Consider the following 27,791-nt stretch of genomic DNA (forward strand, 5'->3'; position numbering starts at 1 on the left):
GATAAAATGGCATAGGAAGCTGCCGAGGTGAGATTTTCTTTTGAAAAGATCCAAATTATATACTTCTTGATGGCCCTAAGGCACATGTACCTAGTGTGACCTCTTCAGAACTGATCCTTCCCTTGTTTGAGACAATATACTGTATCCTGTGGGGACACAGCAATCTCTGGTGTTGTGAATGGTCAATCTAAGGAAAGTATAAGGCACAAATCTTACTCAGTGAAAGTTTAAAGTGTTCTGTTCTGTTTATTCTGCAATTATTCTGCACATTTCTTGCATCACAGGTTCCTTTTTTTGGATCAGTGTTGATGAGACTTATGAGCTTGTTTTGAACATAAATTATTCCTAACATCATACAATAAAGCTGCTGCTGCTCCTCTGTGCTACCATGATAACACAGTAGGAGTTATCCATAGGATCTAATGTATTGCAAATTCAGCCATGCATATTTCTTGTCTCCTTTTAAGTTTTCTGTAATCTAATATGTAATATACACGTACACTGTCCTCAGATATGCATTCAGTTTCTGTGCAGTGGTTCTATCTCTGTTGCTCCCCACCTCTTTCCTGTTAAGCTGCTGAATTGCCATGGAGTAGCCTAACCTTGGGTCAGCCAGGCTGTTGTGACTTTGGGCTAAATTTGGAACGTGGAGCAATTAGGCGCGCACTTTTCTGCTCCACTCCACTGCGTTAACTACACTGGGGCGATTAGTGGGGGAAACACTGAGGTGGGATGTGGATCTCTATGTTGTCACTGAGCTTGAGTCTTAGAGTTAAGATCAGACCAGGCTCAAGACCAGTCAAACGTTCACCGACTTGTGAGCCAAACGTTGGTCTGTATCTGGAAACATAATTAATTACTTTAATTAAAGTTACAATTTATTGTATGATGTAAGAAACTAAGCTTTGTCATTTAGTGATTTACAAATTTTTTACCACTCAAATTATTTTGAAATGAAGAATCTCTACATAATTGTCGGAGACAGGATAAGATTATTTACCTGTAACACAACTTATGGCAGAGCTTGGTTTGTGTTCATTTCCCACCCTGCTTCTGTCACTCATATCACTGGTCATGAGCCAGATGGTGGTAAAATATCACAGTATCTGACAGCTTGTATTTTATACTAGACACTTTGGCAGGCAACCAAGTATTATTTATGAGTCCCATGAAGTTGGTTGGGTCAGTGATGTCAAGTGAGGGGTGAATTTTGTGATTTATGCTCAGATGCATAAAGAGTATATAGTTTTATCTTTCAGCTCTTTTCTCTCTTCTTTTATTTAACAGCAAAAAGAACAGCTAGAGATCCAAGCTGGGCCAGGCCAGGCCAGGCCAGGCTAGGCCAGGCTAGCATTCTGTCTGGCCTCACCAGCTTCCTGCCCTCGGTGAGTGGAGGAGGCTTCAGCCAGCTCAGTCAAGTCAAGCTGTAAAAGATTGGATTCCAACCATATTTCATCTTAGCCTTCAGGAGGCCACACTGGTTTGTTAGATCTCCAATTCTTCCATGTCATGGTGGTTGCTCTCTGGATATTTGCAGCAGAATGGATTCAGGTGTTAATTTGACAGGTGTTACATCATTGCAGTGCTTGCACTCTCCCTCCTCGGACTGCCTTTCGTCCCCTCCCTCCCCAATCTTCAAGAGAAAGCCCCTCAGCCCCCCCTGGGGCTTCCCTGAGCCCTGTACAGAAGGGCCTAACAGGAACTGTCAGTAGTCTTGTTGAAACAAGTTGACATTGCAAAGGGGAAGTAGAGTTAATAAATTCTAGATAAAAAATCTACAGACCACAACAAGGATTACTGTAGTTGATTGATATATTTTTTGTAACCTGTCCACTTTGCTTTTACTTTGATCAGAGGTTTTCACTTGAAAAAGGAGCTTGCTGGTCAAGATTTGCACCCACAATCAGTTTACAAATAGGTTAATGTGAATACTAATTGAAAAAAAAAAAATCCTTATTTATACATAAAGACTTTTTCTATATTTCTTTGGGTCTAAGCATCAGGGCGGAATGTCTGAAAGCAATAGCAGCAGTAAAGCGGTAATATTCATTGCCCCAGCCTCCCCTCCTCCCTCTACCTCTGCCTGTCCATCACCCCAGACCCCTCAAAAGAATGTGAACGGCTCTTCCAGTTCAGACTCGCATGTGGTGGAGAAGCTCGGTGGTGTCACGGAGGTCCGACGCCGGCGCCACACGATGGATAGGGACTCTAAAACAGCTGAGCACCGCTTCTTCCGTCGCAGCGTCATCTGTGACTCCAACGCCACAGCTTTAGACCTGCCCAGCAAAGCAGCTGTGATACTCACCTCACCTCCAGACTGTGAAGGGTTGCCCGTCTTCCTCACTCCCCAGCTCTCAGGGCCTGGACCTGGGGTGCAAGATGATGAAGTCGAGAGAGGTTCCTATTTGCAAAGCAATACCCGTCATCCTGGTCTTGGGGTTAGTGGAGCTGTTGAAGAAGGGCATGTAGAAATCGCTGAGAAAGATCTAACCGAAGGCAGTGTTATGGTTCCAGTTCCCACCAGTAGCAGTGTTGAACATGCAGATGGGGCAGAGAAAGTGTCCAGCCCGACAGTATTGGATGTTACAGACAACACAGCAGTCAAACAGCCTGATGTAACATTAACTCCCAGAGGGTCCGAGAACACACAACAGGTGGCAAAAGGTGAAAAAGTGATCAAACATGTAGGAGAGAGCAGCGTTAGTAGTCCAGCCGAAGAGAAGGAGACGGAGGAGGAGAAGGGTCTAGCAAAAGCACGAGCAGAGCTGAGAGAAGCTGAGAAACGAGTGCAGGATGATATAGAGGAGGTAGAGACAAAAGCTGTGGGGACTTCACCGGATGGACGCTTCCTGAAATTTGACATCGAGATTGGAAGAGGCTCTTTCAAGACAGTCTACAAAGGACTGGATACGGAGACGACGGTGGAAGTGGCGTGGTGTGAACTCCAGGTAAGACTCCTACAACTGTCACCTCTGTGCTGTTTGTTTTCCTGTTTATGTAGCTACGTCTTTAATATCATCTTTTGTTCCTTCCTGAGGTGTTTAAATTCAATCCAGGTCTTATGGCTACTAATATTAACTTCTTGCAAATCCAGCTGCTTTCCCGTATAAAGGTTCACAAAATGAAATCACAACCAGATTGATAGTGCAATACTGTTGCAGATTACATTCATATGTGGTTAAATTGCACATGTTTGGTGCTTTGATTTTTGCTGCATTTTATTTGAGAAGGGCCACAGTCCTACCAACAGTTAGTAAAGTGCAAGACGAGGGAAACATTTACTTGATGTTTCCTATCAACATGGTGTTTTAGTGTAATTTAAAACAGCAGCAATGAGGTAGTTCATGTTCAACTTTCTCTTTCCAGATTTATTTTAGTTTGCATTCTCTTGGGATTTGATTGCACAATTCTTCTGAAGCTGTGTGTCTTGAGTTAAGGTTGTGTTTTACTGAGAGGAAATATGAATCCTGTGATAGTAGCATCATAATAGCTTTCACAGTTGTTGGGGCGGTGTATAGCTCACCTGGTAGAGCTGCCTCCACAACGAGGCAAGGCCTCAACCTGCAGAGGCCCGGGTTTGATTCCGACCCGCGGCCATTGATGCATGTCCTCCCCCACTCTCTCTCTATCCCCCGTTTCACAGCTTACTCTTTCCTGTACATTAAAGGCGTAAAAAAAAATACATTCAAAAAATGCACAGTTGATTTTTCGAAGATCCTCCAACTGTTGTTTTTCTCCCATGAATGATGGCTTCACTCTCTGAGTGTTCATGGTCTGGTTTGTTGCAAGATTATTGCTCAGGAGGCTTCATTGTTTGAAAATACATGGTTGTTAAAATTCTATTGTATATACCTTGGGCCAGATTTATATTTCTATAATGTTGAAACAGCTGTGAGATGCAGAAGGACTCTTTTTTTAAAAACTAATCAGTGGTTACTTACGAGCATGACCAACAGAAAAATCTAACAAACTGAGGAGGTATGGTGCAGCCCCTGCCGCTCTTTTCTTCTTACTCATGGTTTTGTTTTTTCATTACTACATCCTTTCAGTTACCCCACTTTGATTTATACATGTGAACGGATGCTGCAGTGAATCATATTACCTCTAACGCACGTTGCACAAATGAGTATCGAATGAGGAAGAGGATGCTGAACAATCAAAGCCTGAATGCTTCGGTTTTAATTTCTGATGACTGTGGCGGTCTGACGTGCTGGAAATCGAACCTCATAAATCTTAGGTTTGTAGAGTGTGGATGATTAGATCTCAAGGTTATGACTAGAAACACCTTGGTCAAAAATCCCCTGACTTTCTGTGAAATTCCGTTTTACTGAAAGTAAGTGAAACTGTTGACTTTCTCACCTACATCTACAGGACAGATGAGAGCTGCTCCTGTATTGTTTCTCTGTGGCTTGAACAAGACAGGGCGCACTGGGCAGCTCCCAATCAGCTTTGATTCTCGGCCTGTAGATACATAAAGGTTCACAAAAAGGTGAAACATGAGACAGGATGGCACTCAACTCGTCACAGGATGCTGGTGCTACAGTATGGTACTCTGATGCAACTTGTGCTCTGTGTGTCAAAGAGGTACAGAGAGTGTGAGCACGAGACATGCAGAGGAGTGTAAAGATGTAAGTTTGCTGGTGACAGAAAGTGGAGATTGTCTTTGCTGCTCCTCTTGTTGACAAGGAAGCACAGTGCGTCAATTAGTTGCTGATGTAGAATAACAGTCTCAGGCAGTCATAAGACTCTCAGGGTGGTGAGCTGAGATTTTAGCGAAGGGCGAAAACAGTAACGTGGACTCACGTGGAACTGCTTGCCCTGATGAGACACTGAGCCAGAGGAAAAAATCTAATACTTTTCATCTGTAAATAGGATATTTTATCTGTTGTTAGGACATTTAAGGGACAGATGATGACATAATTAGCCACATGCTGGGAGTTAATTGTAATATGTCAGAAATTGAGCAAAGAAATTAAATTTTTTCTTTGTTTAGTAAAAGTCATGGGTAACCCCAACTAGTAATTGTGTGTTTAGTCGACTGAACATGATCTTGTGTTCTCTTCTATGACTGATTGTTTGATTAATTACAACCCTAGAGAGTCAAACACGTTGAGTTGTATGATCAAATGTTTTCACTGCTAATCTGTGCTTGTGTGTATATATCTCAGCGTGCGAATATTTCCTGTGTGACTGTGGGTTGTGTTTCCTGTCATCTCTATCACACGTGCTCCTGTATTCCGCCTAAAATCCGGAAATGCAAGTTTGTTTATAAGAAAACACAGACGTCAACCCTCTGTCAAGTTTCCTCTGTCCGGCACACATGACTCTTTCCCTCTTTATAAGCATGTAGAGACAAGTATTTTTCTATGGTGTACAGACTTAATCCTTTCTGTGCATATGTCTGATAGAAAGATAACTGAGCGTCTGCTGACATGTGGCAGAATGCTGGGAGTAAAGTTACATACACACACACAGACACACACCACAACCAATCACATTCACTCACTGGGTGGGCATGGCAACTGGAGATCTGTGGGAGTCAGGATCATCTGGAACTTGTCTGAATGTGTGTTTGTAGTGTGTGTGTGTGTTTCCATCCCATTGTGCCATTTCAATGTGTTTTTTTTAAGGTGTCTGTTAAAGATAGATAGACCTCAAAATAAGGTTAACTTTTGTTTCCTGAGGAATCTATAGATGTATGGAACCAGAGCAGCAGGAGGTGGGGGAGAGGGAAAGAGATAGAGCAGATAGTTTGCTTAAGCTTTAGTGAAGGAAAAGATTGATGAATTGATGGAATGGGTGGAGAAAGACGAGGAAGGTCACCTGGTAGCTTATCTTAAGGTGCCTTGTCAGACTGGATGGCAGTTGATGGATGTGAAGGGAGAGGCTGACGCAGTTCTCCTGGACTGGTAGAAAACAGACAAAGGGAAACATTTTTGGTCAGTTTAATCTTGATACACTAATCTAGAAAATGTTCAATGATAACAGCAGTTACATACAGTGTTTAACAGTATTATATTATCCGAAAGGCTCAACTTGTCTTGAAAGTGTGTGGGGAAACTGCAGAGGGCCTGGTGCTAGTAAATCTTGTAGTGTCAATGGCACAAAACCAAGCAGTTTTTGAGTATGTCTGTCTTTGTAGCTCATGAAAGTGGTGAAATAATTCTGAGATGAAACCATCAGCTGTTCTGATCACACACACAATCAGGATAACTCTAGAAACTGAGATAATATTAGTAGCACAAGTCAATTAAGAGGTAAAAAGAAAGTATAGAGGGAAACGGGAGAACCGTTGCCTTATGAGAGGGCAGAGGTGGAAGTTCAAAGTTCAGCCTGTTAAATCAGAGGGGATCATTAGGGGCCTTCCCCACATTCAACCACTTCTGGCAGAAGCAGTGAAGCTAAGAGCAACCTGGAGAAAAGATTGAACAAGTTGCAAAAATAGAAAGATATATTGGAGAACAGGAGCATGGGGTTAGAGGAAGAGGGAGGTGAATGTTGGAGTTCACTGAGAGAACAGAGAAATGGGAAATGTGGGGGGAGGAAAAATGGGAGAAAAAAGACAAAGTATAAAGGGGGAGGAGGAGGGAGAAGCGGGACTGGAGCAGAGAAACTAAAGACGAAAAGAAGAGGGACTGTGTGTGTGTGTGTGTGTGTGTGTGTGTGTGTGTGTGTGTGTGTGTGTGTGTGTGTGTGTGTGTGTGTGTGTGTGTGTGTGTGTGTGTGTGTGTGTGTGTGTGTGTGTGTGTGTGTGTGTGTGTCTTTTTGTCTTTTGTGTGTGACCTTAGGCTCTCAGCTCTATTGGCAGTCAAAGACCTTGAAATTTCTCTCCCAACAGCAACACAAGGCGGATTAACCCCCACCCCACAAACATATACAAGCCCATACACACGCTTGTGGGGCTCCCTCAATAACGGTTATTCAATCACTCCTATAAACTCCTACTATAAATCAGTTTCTAACTATTATTGACCTCAGACAGCTCTGTTGGGAATATTTGTTTTTTTTGTTTAACATCTAAAATGTGCATTTTATTTTACAATCTCCCTCTTGTTTTATTTCAGTAATTCATATCCCTCTAGTACCATTAGGTACACTAAATTAAATCTGTCACATACATATGGCCCACAGCATCCTATACTAGCCTGAAATGTGTCCACGTGTTGGTGTAAGGATGGAGGGGAACAGATCATGTTTGAGGCACAAAATGAAAAGGGAGCAAGAGGAAGAAAGAGCATATTAAGATGTTTGTCAGGATTGTTTATATCAGGCGTTTACGAAGTGTTTATTTCCTAAAGGCACTCTTACTGAACAGTGAATTCTCTGTTGCACTTTATCTCTGCATATTACACAGCTTTTCCTTAACAGACTAGTATTTGTATACATTCTTATATGGTCTTGGAAAAAATTAACTCTTTCCAAAAATACCATTTGACGTATTACAGACGTTGGAAATTGTGAAGTTTTACATCCAAACATTTTGAATAGGAGATGATATACATGAGTACACATGTATAGAACTTTTTTTTTTTGTTGCTGAAAGATAAATATCCCCAGATTACTCCAGGGCAGCAGAGCTGAGGTGAAACGGTTAGACTTTCAGAGGTTCAGATTTCCCTGACAAAACAGTAAACTGCAGCTGTGTCAAGCCTTAAGCAAAAGCAGGTTCTCACTGCTGATTGATTCTGAAGTTGCTTTAAAGTACCCCCCAAAAATACACACACATAGTGAAAAACAGAATAGGAACCGTGTTTTCTTGTAAATGTTTTAAATGCAGGCTACTAATAATTTACTCTGTTCCTTTTTCTTTTAGACAATTAAAGCTCTGTGACATGACTAACTATATAACATGTGATGGGAAGATAGTTAAAACATCTTATCATTTCATAATATGCTTTATAATTTATTTAGTTTTGTGGCAAATCACTCTGCATTGCATTTATTTTGTCATTCAGACGGAACTTTGCATTTTGAGAGCAGACGTAGGCAGGAACTTTGCATGAAGGTTACAAAAAACTAACTCAGAGGAGAGTGAAGATGACACAGATTGGGGTCATCACCAACAAATGGACTCAGATGAGCTAAGAGAATAACATGGAGCTCATAGCAAAAAGATGCACCGTTAACCTCTTTCACCACTTCTGCACGAATCATGTCAAACAGCACGAAAGACACAAAAGTCCAATTGGGAGCTGATAATGGCTGTTGTTACCATTTAGATCTGCAGAGACCCAGTTTACGTGGTCGAGAATGGGTTTGATCTATACAAGAAACGATATGTGTGAAAGTTTGGTCATATTGCGCATCCCGATAAGCAGTTATGCTATTTTGTACATGTCTATTTGGTGTGTAGAGAGAATGTGGCTGTGTGTACACTGCAGCTGACTCTGGGTATCGTTTTAACTTACATTTTTCATTTGGCTGAGCCTCCCCTCTGCAGATGAGCTCAGCTGTTTAATTATAAAGGACTTAAACTGGTAACGCTTATTTTTTTGCTTTCAGTATGTTTCCTGTGTTTTTCTGTCAGATGGTTTTGTGGACTAAGTAATTTAAGAGCCACATGAAAAGAGATTTTGTAGCTGGATTTAGCTGCTTTCTCCGATACAGTCGCTGTACCAGCTACCGTACAGTTTTGACTTGGAGGTCTGTGTGCATGTGTCATCAATCAGCATGATAACATCACTCGTGAAGCTGTTATTATTGTCTAATAAAACTAGGCGGGTGAAACTTGCGTCGCATCTCGGGAATCTCACACTCACCATGGCCAAACAAGTTTATTTCCTGACACATAAAACTGAAGAAAAGAGGAAGAGGAAGCATATTCAAGAGAATTGTAAGGGCTTAGTGTCAAAGTAAGAGTTTTCTGACTTCAAACAGCTGACAGTTATACACACACATCATTCCTACACACACACTTGTGCATAAGCGCGGGACAACAAGATGTGTAGCTCAGATATGCAAAGACCCTAAAGCTCAGCCAGTTGGATTTATGAATAGTAAAACAGGGGAACGCCGTAAGAGGAGGTCGCTCCGTGTTCGCCTCTGGTGTAGGATAACCTGAAGATGACAGAGGATAAGAGAGAGAGAGAGCACTGAGGAAATCGCTTTGACATTTTATTCTCACTATTGCTCAGTCTTCCTCTTGCGTTGTCTTTTTTCCCCCTCTCAATCTCTCTGTCATATGTCGGTAAGGGAAGGGAAACAGAGAAGCTAAGACTTCCTCATATGCAAACCCAATGTTTGTGTGTGTGTGTACAGAACTTCCTCTCATTTTGAAGAGCTAGGTCAGGCCACCCTATCTTTAAGAATTTAATTAGAATAGATTGCAGTGGAGGGTGTGAGCTCATAGTTGTGAAACAAAGTCACAAATTTAAAATGTTTGTGCACAATGATACATGGGTAAAAATACTGCACATAGTCTCGACCCTCCACCCATGGGAGTGCAGCATTTTAGCACACACACATAAATCTCCCCTGATTGCTTTGAGGACTCAGATATGTGTGTTAACAGTTGAGTTGTGCGTGTCCGTGCGTCTGTGTGTCTGTGTGTCTGTGTATAGAGTGAAGACATTTACTGACCTGACTCCCACTCTGTGTTTGTTTAGTAAAATAAGTAGCAAGTGTAATCCTGCGCTAACACTTTGTGTGTGCCTCTGAGAAATGGCACGTGGTTTTATAAGTGGTAACAATGAAGATGCTGAAGTGTTTTAGCACCTTCTTCAGACCAAACTCTTCCTGTCAATGACAAAAGCTGAGAAAGTAAAAGATGCTTGAGAAACTGCTGAGGGTGTTTTTTTAACCAACACAATCCGCACATGGAGTGTTAGTGTGTTTCTCAGTGTGTGTGTGTTGGTATGTGTGCTTTATATGATTATATCATGGTTTTATTGGAAACAGGGTGTGTGTGTTCTTGACTCATGGGAAGGCATTGTGTGCTTACAGTTGATGTGGGGATTGTGTGTGTATGTGTGTGTATTGAAGGGTGAGTCGGGGACACTAAATGCATCAAGCAGATGATAGATGATTTTCACAGTTACACATGATGACGAAGCTTATGTTCTCTCTCTGCTTTCCTTTTCTCTCTATCCAGCTTTTTTCTTCCCTTTCTCTCCAATCAATTCCCTCCACTCTCCCTTTATCTCCTTCATCTTTCCCTGCTCTTCGCATCATTTTCCTTTGTCTTATTTGTTTCTGTCTTCATCTTAATCCCTCCCTCCCTTTCAATCTCCTTCCCTCCTTAGATTTCACACGTATGAGGGGAGTAACTTTACGTTTGGTTCCTCCTCCTCCGCTCACTCATTGATCCTTTTGCCATCTGCACTTTGAAGATTATTTCAGGCATCTATGAGCTGATAGACACTACATAGCTGAGATAGAAAAAAGAGCCTCAGAGACATGTGTGAAAAGCACCTGCATTTGAACTTGCAGTGCTTACACTCAACTTTGTCCTCAAGAAAGTTTGGATTTCTACTGCAACCCAGATTCAACCCTACACACACACACTCTCAATGGCCTGACTTAAGGCGAGTGTTTGCCTGATTAGCGAAAAGAGGGTTACTGGTTTTCCCATTTTAAATATGTTTTGCCAGGAAGCTGCAAAACAATGCTCACATTGTAAGAATAATCACTTCCTGGAAATCCAGAGCAGCTTTTGGTTGACAGCTGCAGATCAGAGGCAGGGGATTGGGTAATGTCGTCTTGAGCTAGAAAAGGCAAATCTTGGATCAGGTGGACAGCGTCTCTTTCCTCAGGCTGGCTGAAGCTGAAAGCTAAGACACCGTGTCATACTCTGAAAACTTTACTTCTTTGCTTGAAACTGTCCTAGGAGGTACTTGAGGATACTTTATTTTCTTTAATGTAATTGTGAGGAATTCTTTGTCTGGTGGTGTTTATATATAAGAAAGTTAGCCTCCGCAGTTGCAGGTTCAAAGTTTTGGTTAAAATAAAAGGTTTTGACCTTTATAATATGGGGTATTAGGATTGTGCGATATGACAACAATCTCATATCCTGATGGAGTATACATATCCACATAACAATACTAACCATGGTATTGCAAATGGTCTCCACTCAATTTTTTAATAAAATGACCACATATTAAGGCCTATTTCTTATTGCATGGTGAATTATAAACTTGAATGAATGTTAAGATCGTACTCGTGTAATTTTCTCCTTTTATTGAGAACATACCTAGAAATATGAAATGGTGTGTGCAACAAAATATAAATTAAGAAACAAATAGAAGACACAAAATAAATAAAAGCCTACAATGTAAATATGGTCAAAAATATCCAAACCAAACATAAATACTCTCCTCTTTTATGTACGAGCTCCTTGTTTTGTCTTTGTCTGGGTCGGAGTCGTGTTCGGAATTGACCTGTTCTGTGTCACATTCATTCTCCTCCATGTTTGTTTATTTTGCTCTCATGAAAATTTCCTGTCTGAATCTATGATGTGTGGAAGAATGGATAGTGTCGTTGGAATGATGAAAAATATTGTGATTTGTGACACAATAATTTCGGAAAATATGAGACAGTATAACGTCATGTCGCACAGCCCTACAGGGCATCAAATTAACTAATGGAATAGAGGAAAACTACATATTTTTACACATTAACTGAATGAGGACTGACTTATTCACCCTTAAAGTTGATGGAATAGAGGCTGTCATATGGTACATTGACAATGAAGCCCTTTGAGGTGAATTGAAAAATATCACATTCCCTTCATATCTAAACTACGTCACTGTTTTGAAGCGAGTTCATCAACACGTCAGCTGAGTTGGCTTCATGACCATCCTTCTAACCCAGTTAAGAATGGTCGCATACTTCTTAGGTTTGGTAAACATCTGTTTCTATTAGAGAATTTGATTAAATGTAATCAAGTTTTATTAAATATCAAGAATATCCCAACAGTATTTGACTGACTCCTGTTAAATCAATGAAAAGGCAGACACTTAAGTTGCAGACGACTGCCTCTGATTCAACAGATCAACCCATGAGAACGGGGCTGAATGCACGTTTAATAGACCAGGTCATCTCCTGCAGGAGAGTGTGTGAGTGTGACCTCAGTCTAAAATAGATCAGGTCTCTAAACTGCCTGTCGTCTGCATCAGCGTAAAGTGACCTGAACTGCACAAGGCTGCCTGCTCTACAACACTGTGTGTATGATTATGTGTGTATTTTCTTTTTCTGTTTGTTTAGTCTGCTCTTCCTTTTGCCTATGCAGTGACTCTGCACAGACTGTTTCCGCTGTGTGTGTGTGTGCCGCTCAGTCTGCCTATAGAATGTGTGCAAGTGAGCTCCTGTTTTCTTTCTTTCTTTGTGTTAACCTCCTATTCTGTGTGTCTGTTTGTATATGTGTGTGTGTGCGTGTTTGGGGAGGAGGCGGCTCCTGGTTTCATTGTATCCTTCCCAGATTCCCCACATTCCAATGATAAGATGTCATTTCTTCGTGGAATGGGGCTCCAAGTAGGGGGGTGCATCATAACCTTCCCCTCAAACACACACACACACACACACACACACACACACACACACACACACACACACACACACACACACACCTACCTCATGGCAGTACATTTTCATCTGTGATACATTATTACAGCTCAAGATTTTTGCAGATAAACAAGTGCATTTCAAATTTAAAAAAGCACGAGCAATATCCACTGACGTTAAATGAACTCAATGCTATGGACATTTATGGCAAGATATAGTAAACTACAACTTTCCTAATCAGGCCTACACAGGACAAACCTTAATTTTTGCGTCTATTAGTCTTAATAACTGAAGGTCAGAGTTTGAAATGGTTCCTTCAATCACAGATTTCATGTTAAAACATGTCACTGATTTTATCCATCGACTATCTGTTTATCTTTTGTGAGACACATAGGGGCTGGAGCCAATCCCAGCTGACATTGGGCAAAAAGGCGTTGTACACCCGTAAAATGACTAATACCTCTTGTTGAACCAGCCCAAACTTGGTTGTGATCTAATGTCCTCCGAACAAGTACATGGCCATTTTGATTGTTTTCATTTGTCTCATATATGTGATAAGTTTATATCAAGAGAATACTCAACCTGAGATAAAAATGTATACAGAACAACAATAGATTTGGGTTTAACAGGTTCATTATGTCTGGAAATAGAACTGAACGATAGTGAGACAGAAAGAACAAAGTGTAGTTTTGATGCTCTCTGTCTGTGTGCAACTGTGCATGGGTTTGTCGCGTTCTCTTTTTTTTGTCTTTCTCCGTCACTCTCCCTCCCGTTTTGTGTCTCTGTCTGTGGCTTCCTCTCTCGCCCTCCGGTTGTGTCTGCGCCTCTGCATCCTCTACGACCTTAAAAAACACTTCTTGGGGAAAGAGGAGAGAGAGAGCGAGAGCGAGATGGAGAGAAGAGATGGGATTTTTCCCCTCATATTTTTTTCTCTTCCTCTTCTATAAATAGCAGCGGAGCAGCATAGTGTCATCTGCTGAGCCACAACTAGAGCAGCATGAGTGGGGACTCTCAAAGTGGATAAATGTGTGTCAGGGACTGTCTGTGTTGGGTCTACTGTCCTCAGTTAAGAAATTAAAAACGCTCAGCCATACACTCGAATCCTACTTGACTGTTATAGCTAAATTAATTGGTTCTAATGGTACATTGTTGGGAACTATTAGCATAATATTGGACAGACAAATTAATGTTTAATTAAAAGGATATTCCACCCAGAATGTATGTTTTTCTTGCATAACACTTTTTGTGCTTTTATGCTTGTATTACTGTATTTATATCTTAGCTGACATGCCACAGTTATTTATGAATATTTTTGATAGTATTGTTTATTATTGATTTATCTATCATCTTTGCATAGTAGTTCTTATTGAGAGGATGATAACACAGCTATTACACCATGGATTCCTTTTCAATCAAAGCATAAATCCTTATATTTGAGAACCAGTGCATGTTTGGCAATTTGGCTTTAAAACTTTTTTTTTTTTTAAATGAAGAGATTAAAATATAAGGTAATTTAAGAGGTGTTTAGTTTAGCAAAATATTTTTTAAAAGAAAACAAAAAGCTTTCAGTTTTTGCTCACACCATCAACCTTCACCATCAACCATCAACAGCCACTCCCTCATAACCAAGGAGTGGTTGTTGTTATTCCTTGGCCACATCTTTCTTTAATATACTCTTTGCATCTTTATTTCAGGAAAACATGCTATTAAGTTACAAACTGCATCACTAATTGAGCTGGTATGCACATAAACAGAGGTTAGACTTAAGTCCTCTCTGCATGTCTCACATCCCATGAAAGATTTAATTGTTAAAGTTGGATGAAGTAGAATTTCTGATCTTAATCACTTTCATGGTCAGTTTGACAATTCCGAGCAACACCATAAACACACACACACACACACACACACACACACACACACACACACACACACACACACACACACACACACACACACACACACACAAAATTGTGCACAGTCACACACTGCATGGTCCGTGTGGTAGGAAGTTCTCCCCATCAGATTAGGAGTCAATCTTTCATAAGCTATGGCCTGCATGATGTAATCACCACAGGGCGAGGTCACACGGATGGTATGTGGGGCTCAATGGCATTTGATTTGATCGGGAAAACCCCTTCTGTCCTTGTTAATGCTGTGGTCGGGTGTGAGATTGAACAGCTGCGTGATGACCAACAGTCATCTGCCACATTGCCAAGGACACTTCTCAGTGTTATTTGCATGTTGTGGAAAACACCGAAAAGATAAATCCCCATGAAATGAAAATATCTTTTTGTTGATGTGCCATTGTCAATCTGTATTACGTGTGAAAGTATTACATCATGCCTGTATGATATGTATGATATGATGGTATTAATGGTCATCCGCCTTGTGTTCTTTTCTTAGAATTTAAAGGTTATATTTTGGATTCTTGCAGCAAACACGTTAAAGTCCTTTTAAGGAAATCTTCTGTCTTTACAAGAGATGAAACTCAAAATGAGATTTTTATGAGAGAACTTGTTCATGACGTCCTACAGCTGAGATGAAAGGTGTCATGATGATGAACTTTTTAGCCTTTAAAGCTTAAATGCATATAAATGCACAAAAATGGCCCACCTTATTTCACTGCCCACACATACACAGACATACACACACAAATTATAACAAGGCCGGGTTGACGGAGAGGTCAGTTCTGTTTGGTTACTGCTGTTGTTCTTTTGTGAGTGTGAATGCGTGTGAGTTGTGTTGCGTTGTCTGTTCATTGTGTAATGGGTGATAAACAGCTCACCTCTGTCACACTGTTGTTGACTCTGGCTCAGCTACACTGAGTGGAGGGGTGCTCTTGCAGAGCATGTGTGGCGCAAGTTGGAAGAAATAGAAAGATGGAGAAATTACAGAAAGAAAAAGCAAGAAAGAGGATGCGAGAGAACATGGGAGTTTGCATGTTAGCAGCAGTGGTGGAAGATTATCAGTAATGCTTTTCTCTGTCGTTTTCTCTATGTGTGTATGTGGTGCAGCGGTGCCAGTTGCTGATTGTGACAGCTCACTTGCATTTTATCAATAATGTTAGTGGGCAAATGTATATGACAACTATCAACTATCTTACCACAGTACACCCTGAAACCGCTGCAACCCAATTTCCCATAATCTCTAATGACTATTTGTCTTGTCTAACAAACAGCTTATAATGTGGTTAAGCAGTGAATTGTCACTTTTTTTGTGTGTGTTAAAGAATCAATCATTAATATTGTCAGTCAACCCATTCTGACTAACTTTAAGTTTAACTTCAATGTCAGCACTATTACATATACATACTGCAATTTAGTTTGTGAAATGTCCTTAGTTTTTAGTGAGGTCTTCTACACAGGACTTAGTGCAGTTGTGTGTGTACTTTAAATATCTATCATTCAGTGGTAAAGTGGATCCATAAACAGTTGCCCTCCATTATAAACTATAGATTAGTTTTGTTGAAGAGGAATACACAGCCTCATGAACTTGGGCCTCCTTATTAAAAATGAGTAAAAATGAGACAAAAAGCTATCGATGTTCTGTATTAAGACAAATTCAGAGACAAAAAGAGAAATATCAGGCAGAAAATGCAGCAAAATCGTGATGAACACAGTGCAGAGAGACAGGAACCATGAAAAAGCCAGAGAGATAAGTCGTGAGCAAAAGCCAAAAAGAGAGATGAAGGCAGAGACATGGGCAGAAATAACAAGACAATTCAGAGCGCCAGAAAAGGACTGATCTAAATCAAACCTGGTTGGAGAAAGTATGATATTCACAGAGATAAACGCAGAGACCGACGAAGAGAGGACGATTTAAAAAAAGAGAAGCAGAGCGAGTTAGAGAGAGGGAGAGAGAGAGACAGTGAGAGTAAGTAAGAGTGACGCAGACGGGGAGAGCGAGACAGCACATTAATGGGGAGCTTTAGAAGGTAATGGACTGTAGATCCCCTGTGGCCTGATGGGAGTCCCATTCGACCTGTGTACTTTAGACATTGTCTGCTCCATTGTATTTTCAATATCCAGATGCTCCCCCTGCCCTGGGGCTTTCACAGAAGAGTGCAGGGCAGCTCACACATTGTGGCGCTGCAGTTTAGTTTCTACTTAAAGAGGAATTACAAGAATTGTTTGGTGGATATTGTACGTTGCAATGAACCCGATTTTTTTTTTTTCAAGGAAACTCGACTTCATGCACTGAACAGAAACTGCCGTCATTATGCATACTTCATATTAATTGTGAGTGTGTGTATAGAGTTTGTGTGTTTGATGTGTCCGTGGCCATGCATACAGAGCCATGTGGCTTTGTTTGCAGAGGAACAGGTTTGAGTGTTAATATCCTGAATTCTTTAAACATCAATGAAACAAGGCTTTATAGATAATCGATAAAAGAAGTAGATGAGGATTTTTCAAGTTTGTGACAAGTCAGAAGCTTTTTGCAGTTTGCTGTGATTCAAACTTTTTATTTATCTTAATGTGCAAGAGAATACGAGTAGAAAGCAGACAGAGGAAACTTTGCCTCAACTTTGCAGCACTCTAAAAGTTGCAGGTGGCACCAAACCACAAACACACCACAGCACATTTTTGCATGTGCAGACACACATTTTGCAAGATGCTATTTCTGTATGTTTAGAAGATATTTCAGATAGTGTGTGGTCAGCCACCAGCTATCTGCTACCTGAGGATACATAGCTTTGAGTTTTATTTTTTGTGATAAATTTATATTTGCAGCTACTTTGCAACATAAAAACTCCACTTTGGTGCTTATTTTCTCTTTTGTCTGCGATTATACTTGCAACAGAGCATGGCTTTGTTTTGGGGTGGGTCATGAGCCAAGAAGGTTAAGACCGGCTGGCATTTCCAGTAAGTATCTTCCAGCACATTTTAGGGAGGATTTAAATCTAAACTCTTTAGAAGGCTTCCTTTTTGTCGAAACAGCAAATCTGCTCTGACTGCAGTGGTGGGGAATGTCCTTAATTAGCCCAAACATTAGCTCTGTTTCAGCTCACTAGCCTGAAGCGGGCAAAGGGGAGGATGAGAAGAAGATAAAGAAGGGGTGAAAAAGGGGTGGCAGAGGGGAGAGTAGACAGGAAGAGAGACGGGAAGATAAAAAGCTAAGTGCCATGAAAGTGCTTCTGATGAAACTCGGAGTGAATTCCTGTGGTTTTAGCTATGCAACCTACATTTATGTGCCATTTACTTAGCACCTGTCACTCTGAGAATTGATGTGTGTGGTGATGTGCAGATAACTATACGTCACCCACCTGACTAGTCCCAGTCTCATCAGAGTTTACAAACATATCCATCTGCGTGGTTAAATATTGGGCAATGCTAAATGTGTCTGTTTACGTGTGCTTGTCAAGTGGGAATGAGAACGTAACAGTTCAGTATGGAAATGGCCGTAACCCAATCCAAACTGTGACTGGTAATTCAAATGATTGATTATTTTTATTGGCCAAACACGTCTCTGGTTTGAGGTTTACTTTTTTTCAGGATTCCCACACAGTGCTGATTTATTTCTAAAAAAGACTTCCCTTTTTAGTTATTGAAGCTTTTAATGGTCCATGTTCCTCAGAGTATTAATGATTATAATTATATATTTTGTTATTGAAAGACCTTTTTGTCCTCATTAACCAAAACAGGTCCTGCCAAGTCTTTCTGCCTTGCTAACAAAACAACGTGTTGAATAATTACTCGATTTTCTTTTGTCCCATTATTATTATATGATTATAATAATAATAAACGGTGTGCACAGGCAAACACGCCTGCTTTTGTTCCGGTTTCTGTTTACCATTAGGGAGCAAACTGTGAAGCTTCAAAAGACAGATTCAGCATTTGTGTATGAATGGGTGTGTGAAAATGTTTTTGTGGGTGTGTTCATGAATGCAAGGTGCGAATGTGTCGGTAACTTCTTTTATTGTGTTTATTTGTGGCTAGAGACAAAACCTGTCCTGATGGAGGTAATTTTAGAAATCCTGCAGCGGAACATCAATCAATCCAGAAAGTTTTTACAGTTTCATCTTGGCATAACAACCCCCTCCCAGGCAATTGCAGCCAAAGATAGAATGTACTTCTTTGGGAAACATGGTTTCATTAAATTAAACAGGTTGAATCTTGATGCAAACAAAACAAGTGGTTTCCAAAAGAACCTGTCATCTCATGTTCTTTGTTGGCAGACAACCTCGCTGTTTTCAGGAGCAAAAACTATTAGACATGTTCCACCCCAGCTTCTCCTCTATTGCTCTTTCCATATTTTTGTACTTGTCATCCTAGCCATCCTCCAGGCGACCGCAGGTTGACCCTGCTATTTTCTCAGTCTGGTGCACACTCAATTTGTTCATCTTTTTATGTTTTCTCTCTCTTTTCTGCTCCTCTCTCTGTTTATCTCCTCTGTCTGCAACTCTCACCCTTCAACTGATTCTTTTTCTCCGCACCACTTTCCCTTTTGTGTCTTTTTACTACTGTCTTTCGCTTCTCTTCCTTCTATCTTCTCTGTGTTATGCTGTTTCTCTGAACTTCTCTTTCTTACTGCTCTCCCTCACTCTCGTTCTTTGTCTCCTCTCTCTCTCTCTCTCTCTCTCTCTCTCTCTCTCTCTCTCTCTCTCCTCTCTCTCTCTCTCTCTCCATCTATAAATAGAAATCTCGTGGGCTGGAGGTGTTAGCAGCATAGCAGCGGAAACAGAAGCACATGATTCACATTTCTGATAGTTCATATTCTGCCTTTTTATTTACATTCACTAGTCTCCTTAGAGGACCTCTTCTCTTCTCTTCAAGGCATCTGGATCATATTCAAATTACTCTCACACCAGTAAACTCTGTGTGTGAGTGTCTTCCCTGAATTGAGGCCATGAACAATCATGGCCTCCATTCATCAAGCTTTACACTCTCACATAACGTCCTACTGCTCTTGCGCCGCTCCAGTGGTTGTATAGGTGAAGATCAATGTACGACTGTGAAGTCTCAGCAGACGTTCAAGACACAGAGACATCTGTCAGTGACCATGTTTATGACCAAGTTTATTTTTCTTACTTCATTGACCAAAAACACACTCAGTTATCTGGCACAAGAAACGTGTTCAGAAGTTAAAGAGCTCTCTGGCACAGTTTAGCTTATCTCCATTAATATCAGCTGTTGCAAAAGGACGGTTCAGTGGTAAACCAGAGGAATATGTCTGCCACATAGCTCGGGAAAAAATACATTCCAAGTTTTAGTTCTTAAATGTGCTTTTTAGAGTTGTTGTATTCATTTGAGCTGGCTATGCATTGATTGATCTTTTAGACAAAAAACACTGTTTCCATGTGAACATGGTTGTGTTGTAAAACTCAACACTGTGTGGCAACTTGACTAAGTTTCAAAGGTCCATGAAATGAAATGTTCAGTTTCCCAGGTTTAACCCAGTGTCTCCGTGTCAATTGTACACATGTCTCTTCATCTCAATATTGTAGTATTCTTACTTCAGTAATTGACTGACTACAGTGACTAATTGACTACTTGTTTCAGTCAGGTTTCGACCCACCGTGACATCAACCATTTGTATGTAGACAGCCACTCGGAATCCTTGAGTTTGGCATTTTGTCCAGCACCATTTTGTTTTTTTAAACCAGAAGTAATCATATTTGGAGGAGTGGGGGATGAGCGTGCTTGAGACCATGCAGACACTTCATGCCCATCTACGTCAGCGACATGCACCCATCGGACTCATTGTGAGTCGCACGGTATCCACGGCACGCCCCGATGCACACCGTGCTTTATCATCTATTTTATTCTAAATCGCACCATAATTTACAAAATGTCCATCCTTCTGTGTTGAAGAAGACTAGAGATTAAAACCATAAACATTGTATGTAGTAGGGTCATAGGGTTACGTCTATAAAAACGATTTTTTTGCAACCAGTGGAGACTCCCTCTGCTGGTCACTTGAGAGAATTCAGGTTTCAGGCACATCTGCATTAGCTTCACTTTTCGGACACAGAGTATAAGTCTACGTTTATATTCAGCCTATAGTTTCTTTGCTATTTTCATTCTGGTGGCAACTACTTGAAGAAATATAATTAATTTGAACATTTTACAGAGAACATTTGTTGCCCACTGTTATTCCGGCTTGTTTCTATTTGCACTACAGACTGTCTGACTTCATCTTGTCCATTTGATTCATGTTCATAACAGCAGATACAGACAGATGGTTTTCACAGTAACTGTAAATACAGAAGGATATACAAATACATTTCCACAAGGCCTGGCACAATAACACACATCTATGTAAATATACATGTGCAAATACAGTATGCAGTAAGCATGCTGCTTTCACGCATACACGATGATAATGAACTTACCTAGTAATTACTCAGGGGAGATGAATCTGTGAAAGCAAATCAGTTGAACTGGACATTAAGCAGACTTTTACCCTGGCACCTCCCAGGTATAGAGTGTAGATGTATGAGCCCATGTGTGTATTGAGTGGGTCATGGTTTGCTAGTAGGCATGTTGACGTCTTTATAATTTCTTCTGCACACACCACCCCTCGCCAATATTAAACAGAGTATTTCCAGTAAGTGACTATGCGTCAGACATGGAAATCTCTGGTTTTGTGCTGCTGTGCTATTCCGGACATTGTCCAGAGTTCATAAGTAATAAACACACGTGCAATCATCCACACTAATGCATTCACACACAGAGATTCTTGGAAACACACATGCACACTCGTACACAGGCATTCACACACAAAGAGAAGGATTGAGGGTCTCATTGACGGGTCTGAGGTCAGATTTAGGGTCAGCGTTTGGGTCACTTCAGGGATCCATTAGGGGAGAGCCTCTCAATGATGAATTAACCGGGACAGATGGAGGAAGAAGAAGAAGAAGAAGAACGAGAAGAAGAAAGAAAAAGAACGTACCAAACACATGATTCATATCTGAAGTCCTGTGCTGACTTCACAGGATGTGAGCATTCAATCTCATAGTCAATTCTGCGTGCGTGTGCGCATGTGCGTGTCCATGCCAATCCCTCATCACTCTCATTATTGCTGTTTGTTGGCTCTGTGCTGAACTGAAGAGGCAGATGGTTTTCAGTAAGAAAACATGAAAACCTCAGTAAATTAGTGTTTTGCTCCTGAGTTTCCTTTGTCTGCTCCTACGTGTATGACTGTTTCCTCTCTCTTTATCTACTTATCTGTTTTCTCTACATCTCTTCCTTAAGATTCAGAGAGATAACATACTTGACGCACACAAAGAACAAGCTCATGTTTGTGTTTATTCTGTACATTCTGGACATACTGTACACGGTACACTCTGGATTCATTTTAAAGGTACAGATTTCTATTACCTAATAGATTTATCCATTGTTGTCATAATGAGATCACCACTGTGACACCGTAGTTCCTCAAACAGACTTATCAGAGGAAGGACTTTATTTCTAATTCGTCTGTTTGATGAGTATAATTGGTCATATTGTAGTAGAAAGTCTTGTTTTCATCTCTCCTCTCTTCCCTGTTAAAGTTACAGCATTACGCTTCCAATATGAAACACTTTCTGTAACTTAAAAAAAGTTCTTAAAAGTTCCGAAGGACAGCTTTTATTGTAAAACACCTGCAGGTATATAATCAACAACAGTCACAGAAATAAAACAACAGTACTTAAATGTGTAATCCAGATCAAAAAGTATTGAAAATATCAGAATGTAAATTATGATTCACTGGCAACACCTTAAATACACCATGCTTTTAACCAGTCTTGCTTTTTGGGTGGGCCGCCTGTATTTGTTTTGTTTTTTTCAACCATGACCCCGGTTCAGCTTTGAATTCACTCCTGGCAGGTAAACTGGTCATACTAGTTGTTAGAGTATGGGTTTTTTTTCTGTATAATAGTCTGTTACAGTTAGGATAGATAAACAGACTGTGGATGACTGACAGCATTACAGTATGACAGATTTGCAAACAATCACTCCACCAGCTCACATCATTTAAAAAGTATTTTTATGGCAGCATTGTTTATTGATATCTAGATACTGACAAGTTACTGCAGTGTACAGAGTCAAAGCAGCACCTGTCAGTGAACTATGTCAGTGCACAGTCGCAGCAGCCTGTCATCGTGAACGCACCTCTGCATCGTTCTATCATCAGGTGTGTGACTGGTGTTTTTCCTTTGTTCCTCATCTGGTCAGGGTTTTACATTCCCTCCTGAGCGGTTGGACCACAGCAGTGATGTTCTTTAGAGGATATGATGGATAGAAGTTTGATTCCCTGTGCCCATGATGCACTAAGGGCTTTTTGAAGAGATGCCCGATTTGATAGATTTTTTTCAGACGTTGATTTACCATGGACCTCCAACCACAGCGTTCATGCACTTTGATGCTGCTGCATGTGTTGGCAACAGCATTGAGTTTTGGCAGGTGTGAGGAGCCTTTTGAAGTTGGTGGATCTAACCACAGATGTAAATAAAGATGGACGATGCGTCCCCACTTCCTCCCACTATCCAGGAACAAAACCATAACATAACATGGAGGGGCTGGGGTTTATGGCCAGCCACCAGGATCATATCAGATTACACAAACACATCTCTCATCTCTGTAAGACTTCAATGTGAATCGCTGCTTGTTGTCACATAACGTGTATTTGTGCACAGAAGCTGTTTGAAGAGGCAATAGTGAAACTGACTTTCAGAAACCAAACGTGTTCATCAATGCAAACATCCTGCTGCAGCAACGCATCCTTTAGCTGCACCCACACGTGAAGTGTTTGCCTGAGTGTGTGCGACTGTGTCTTTATACTTTATAATTACATGTTTACCTCTTACTCTCTAACTCTTTCTTACCTACTCTCTTCTTCCCTCTGGCTGCAACCTGTTGTTTTGACCTCCCATAAACCTGTGTGTGTGTGTGTGTGTGTGTGTGTGTGTGTGTGTGTGTGTGTGTGTGTGTGTGTGTGTGTGTGTGTGTGTGTGTGTGTGTGTGTGTGTGTGTGTGTGTGTGTGTGTGTGTGTGTGTGTGTGTGTGTGTGTGTGTGTGTGTGTGTGTGTGTGTGTGTGTGTAATTGAGCTTTTGTGTGTTTTTATGTCAGCCATAAAGTCTAGTTGAGGCAGTTCTGTTGACATTGCCCCCTTTTTCTGTTCGGGCCCCGTCTGGAACATTTTGACCGATGTCATGTATTTTATGTGCGATGATGATTGGTCACAGGGAAAACAATCTCTTCCTTTTGCACTTGTTGTTACAGTAATGTTTTGCACACACACCCAAATGCCAAATAGATATCAGATGTTTGATCAGAACCTGAAAAGATTTCTCTATTAGTTACTTTAAATATTATTTTGGTAATTGATTTATTACCCTTTTTCAATTGAAAAATGCCAGACATTTGATGGTTTAGACTTTTTCTTGTCTCACATTTTAGAGAATTAAACATTGCTGTGGGAAAATTTAAATTTCTTAACAAGTCTGACACATGGAAAGAAAAACAGCTTCAGTGTCTTAATCCGCATCATCCTCTTACTTCGTTGGCCTGAGCCTTATGTTATCTCATACTTCATTGTGTGGATATTTTAAGCAGCAATAACCTGGGCTTGGAAATCATGGGATCATCGCTCTTTGTTTTCTTTGTTCCGCAGACAGAAAGTTGGACACCACTTTTACTGTCACACATTCAGGTGAAAGATTGGGTGTAACACGACTAGAGTTTTTGTTACAGTTCACATGGGTAGGTGTGTGTGCGCACTCTTGATTTTGACACTGTTATAAGTGGGTGTGTGCATGCGTGCGAGCACAGTGACAGCGATGGGAGCTCGGCTATTGTACCAATCTTTGTGAAGCTAATTGTAGCCACATGTACTTTGTGGCCGATTACAGTCTTTCTTTTGAGAGGCGACAGAGCTTTACATTATTGTAATTATCTTGCTTCTCTCCTCATGAGAAAGTCTGCCAACCATTTCACCAAAGCAGAGGCAGGTGAAATAACAAAACTCACTTGTTTCTTGTGTGTGTGTGTGTGCGTGTGCGTGCGTGTGCGCAACTCTGACCCTCTTTACACACAAACTGATAATCACATGAATTTAGTTATTAATCGATGATTTCAGATCTTGACTCTGGATCGTTACGGTCACTGTAACCCCGATGTCCCGGCTTTGCACGCCACTTTACGTCTTGTGTTGTGTGTAGCAGGTTTAAACATGTCTCATAAGCTCTAGAGCCAATCAAACAAACACAAAGTAAACGTTGTGTCCTAATAACTTCTGATTAGTGATGGCGTTTATTGTTAGCGCAGGTCAGCGAAGAGTGAGGAGGACGACTGGACCTTTTTAATGTGCATCTGTCCTGATCCTGAAGCTGCAGTGGTTGTAATTATTCAGCAGTGGAAAACCGCTAAAACGATGAATGTAGCTGAAAGCTTGAAAATGTTCTGTCACTGCATCGAGTGCAGAGTCGTCCATCGATACATTTTAGATACCTATACTCTATTTTAAAACTTATGGTTGTCTCAGTTCAACTATTGGCTACTCTGCCCCTCACGATTTCTTGTGGTTTTCATCACAATTTCCAAATTTTCTTAAATACAAACTATATTTGAGTATTTGAACTGGAGCTCTAAGTTAGAAGGGGAATTCATTTTGTGCCAACTTCAGGCATTGCTTTATAAAAAAAAAAAACTTTTAACTTTTTCTTAACAAAAGCGTCTTTGTTCAAAGTTTTAATCTGGACTTGTGGTTGCAGGGTATAAAGTTTGGTCAGGAGTAAAGTAAAAGTTTAGTCAGGAAAATGTTCATTTCATTGTTTGAATTGGCGTAGTGAGGCCTCGTTGTCATTATTACATTTATCTTTCCAGAGAACGAGGCTCATTATGAAGCTATACAATTTTGCTTTTGTTTCAATTGACAGCTCATTATCTGCACCGTCTTCCCTCCCACCTCCTCTCACCCCCTCTTTCAGGCCTCTTCTCCTCAAAGTCCCATCCTCCAACACATCCTCTCCTACCTCCTTTTAGCTCTCATTCTCTCCACTAATGATCAGCCGTTAACATCTGTCATCATCTCCTCCTGCTGGTCTTGAACCTCACTTCACAGATGTCTTGCCTCCTAGTACTGCGGTTTTTCTTCTCTCACTAAATGAACACTCTTGTGAAAATCTAAAATTTAACTTTCACAAAAAATCGAAATCGGAACAATTGATTTTTCATCCAGCAGCAGCAGCATCATCCCTCCCTGTCAGTCCAGTGCGCTCGTGGAGTGATTATTTTTCTTGACAAAGGCAGCGTGTGTTTCTAGTGGATGTAAGCGTTAGGGTGACTCAGTCCTGTGACATTGACCTCTGTCTCTCAGAGAGGCACTACAGAGACAGACAGGCACCTCTGCAGTAACCCTACACTGTGTGTGTGTGTGCGTGTGCGTGTGTGTGCGTGCGCGTGTGTGCGCGCGCGATGTTCTCACTGTATTGCATCATTGTGTCATGTGATCTAACCTCCATTCCTCTCCCTTCCTCTCCTCTCCTTCATTTTTTACGTAGCATTACTAGAATTACTAGATGCGCTGCTGGCTTCTCTCTTGTTAAAACAAAAGACATGGCGGACATTCATTTTATTCTCGGTGGGAAATTCAATATGCTGAGATATTTGATGACGTTTGTAGCATTTTAATTTTAAACCTTCGTTCAGTGAATGTATAGGATCTTATGTTTTTTCTTTTTAGCCATCACTCATGTACCTTCTGCCTGGAAGTATTTACCTCATTGTCAATGGGTTTTCTTTGAGTGTCTGTTTGAGCTGTTTGTTTGTGTTGCAGGACATTTGCAGGAATATGCAAATACATTTGTGCATAACTTCATAATATATCATACGAAATGTTCCCTCCTCTTCCTAAATAGATCTCCTGTAGCTGTCATGGTTAGCCGGACTTTTGCTGTCAATTAAAGTTTTATCATGTCTAGTTACCTTGAGTTCTCTATGAACTGTCATTTATCGTGAGGCTATTACTTTGCCTGTTAGTGGGCAGAAAGAGTACCTACTGTAGGCTATGGAACATTTCTGCATTGTGTATGTCATCCTAGCAGGAAAGACTTCAGAGGACAAATATCCCCATTTCCTTTTCCTCTAACCTCACTTCCGTCCTCACTTCTGCTCTCACCCCTCCTCCTCATTTCCCTACCCTGTTTTGTCGGTCGTGTTTGCATCTGTACACGCTACATGATTATTTATACATTAATCTAGGGATCATTCTGTTGCATATTTCTCTATGCATTTTCAGGATTGTGAGTGTGGAGTATACACAATGTAGCCATTTGTAATATTAGATGATTTCAAATATTTCTTAGTTCTTACATGTCAGCTTTAAATTATATGTGCATGCATGTGCAAGATAGAGACAAAAGTAAGAGGAAAACTAGGTTAATTTCTTGTAACTGGGTGCTTTAGCAGTAATGAACTCTCATCTGGAACAAATTAACCCCAAAACCTGCATGTAGCAAAACCTCAGTCAGTCATCAGTCAGAGAAATGCACACAAACCTGCACACTCAACATACACACACAGCGTTTGGCTGCTGGACGTTTCTGGAGCCCGTCCAGTTGTCTGTCACAGATTACTTCAGCCTCTGGTGCAGGGCTCCGTTGGTAGCCTGTATCTGTTTAACTTCTCTGGTTACCCTGTCAGAGCTGGAGCCTAAATCAGTTGCTCTCCCTCGTCTCAACTAACCAGCTGCCAAGGAAATATAGGCCACCGTGAGGGGAGGGAAAAGGGCAGAGAGACCTAGACTGAAAGACAGAAGGGGGCACAGATATATGGAGGGAAGAAAGAAGGAGGTAAAAGCAGAGGTGACTCATAAATTTGAAGTTGCCATAAATAGTTTCCACCATTTCTAGCTCTCTCTCCATCTTGTCTCTACAGCTTTTCTCTTGACATAAGCTAATCCCCCTTTTATGTTTTTGTAAAGCTGGGAGGTGAATGATGTGTATTTAGGCACAAGCGCATGGGAGTTTGTTCATATGAGGGATGTCACAATACCAAAAATGTAGTAGTCAATATTGATACCATGATATTTCCGTGATTCTCAAAAATACAAAAACAAAACAATAAATCCCATTTACTTCAACACCATTTCCTTCATAAATATATTTGAACATACAAAAAACAGTGGCTATGTAGCCTTCAAGTAAAGTAAAAGAGCACCGTGACGTTTTTAAAAGTTTGGAATCGACTTGGTTCCGAGGTATTGGTTCTCGTGACATCCTTAGTCCTTTTACATTTGTGTTTGAGTGTGTCCTTCAGGGCTTCTGCTAATCTGTTGACAACCTCAGGGTTTGTGGAGGAGTTAAAAACCA

The 27,791-nt window shown here is 40.8% G+C and overlaps 1 protein-coding gene across 12 annotated transcripts in view; it reads left to right on the top strand.

Moving 5' to 3' along the window:
- wnk1b (WNK lysine deficient protein kinase 1b) overlaps positions 1 to 27,791 on the top strand; it is an 82,616-nt gene that overhangs the window by 2,103 nt on the left and 52,722 nt on the right. For all 12 annotated transcript variants that reach the window (XM_047338511.1, XM_047338515.1, XM_047338516.1 and 9 more), the window contains exon 2: positions 1,288 to 2,948. In XM_047338511.1, coding sequence (XP_047194467.1) covers positions 2,010 to 2,948 — 939 coding nt within the window. In that variant the 5' untranslated portion in view covers positions 1,288 to 2,009. The remainder of the gene's footprint in view (positions 1 to 1,287; positions 2,949 to 27,791) is intronic.

The sequence above is a fragment of the Hippoglossus stenolepis genome, chromosome 22, assembly GCF_022539355.2.
Source record: "Hippoglossus stenolepis isolate QCI-W04-F060 chromosome 22, HSTE1.2, whole genome shotgun sequence".
Classification (NCBI taxonomy): Eukaryota; Metazoa; Chordata; class Actinopteri; order Pleuronectiformes; family Pleuronectidae; genus Hippoglossus; species Hippoglossus stenolepis.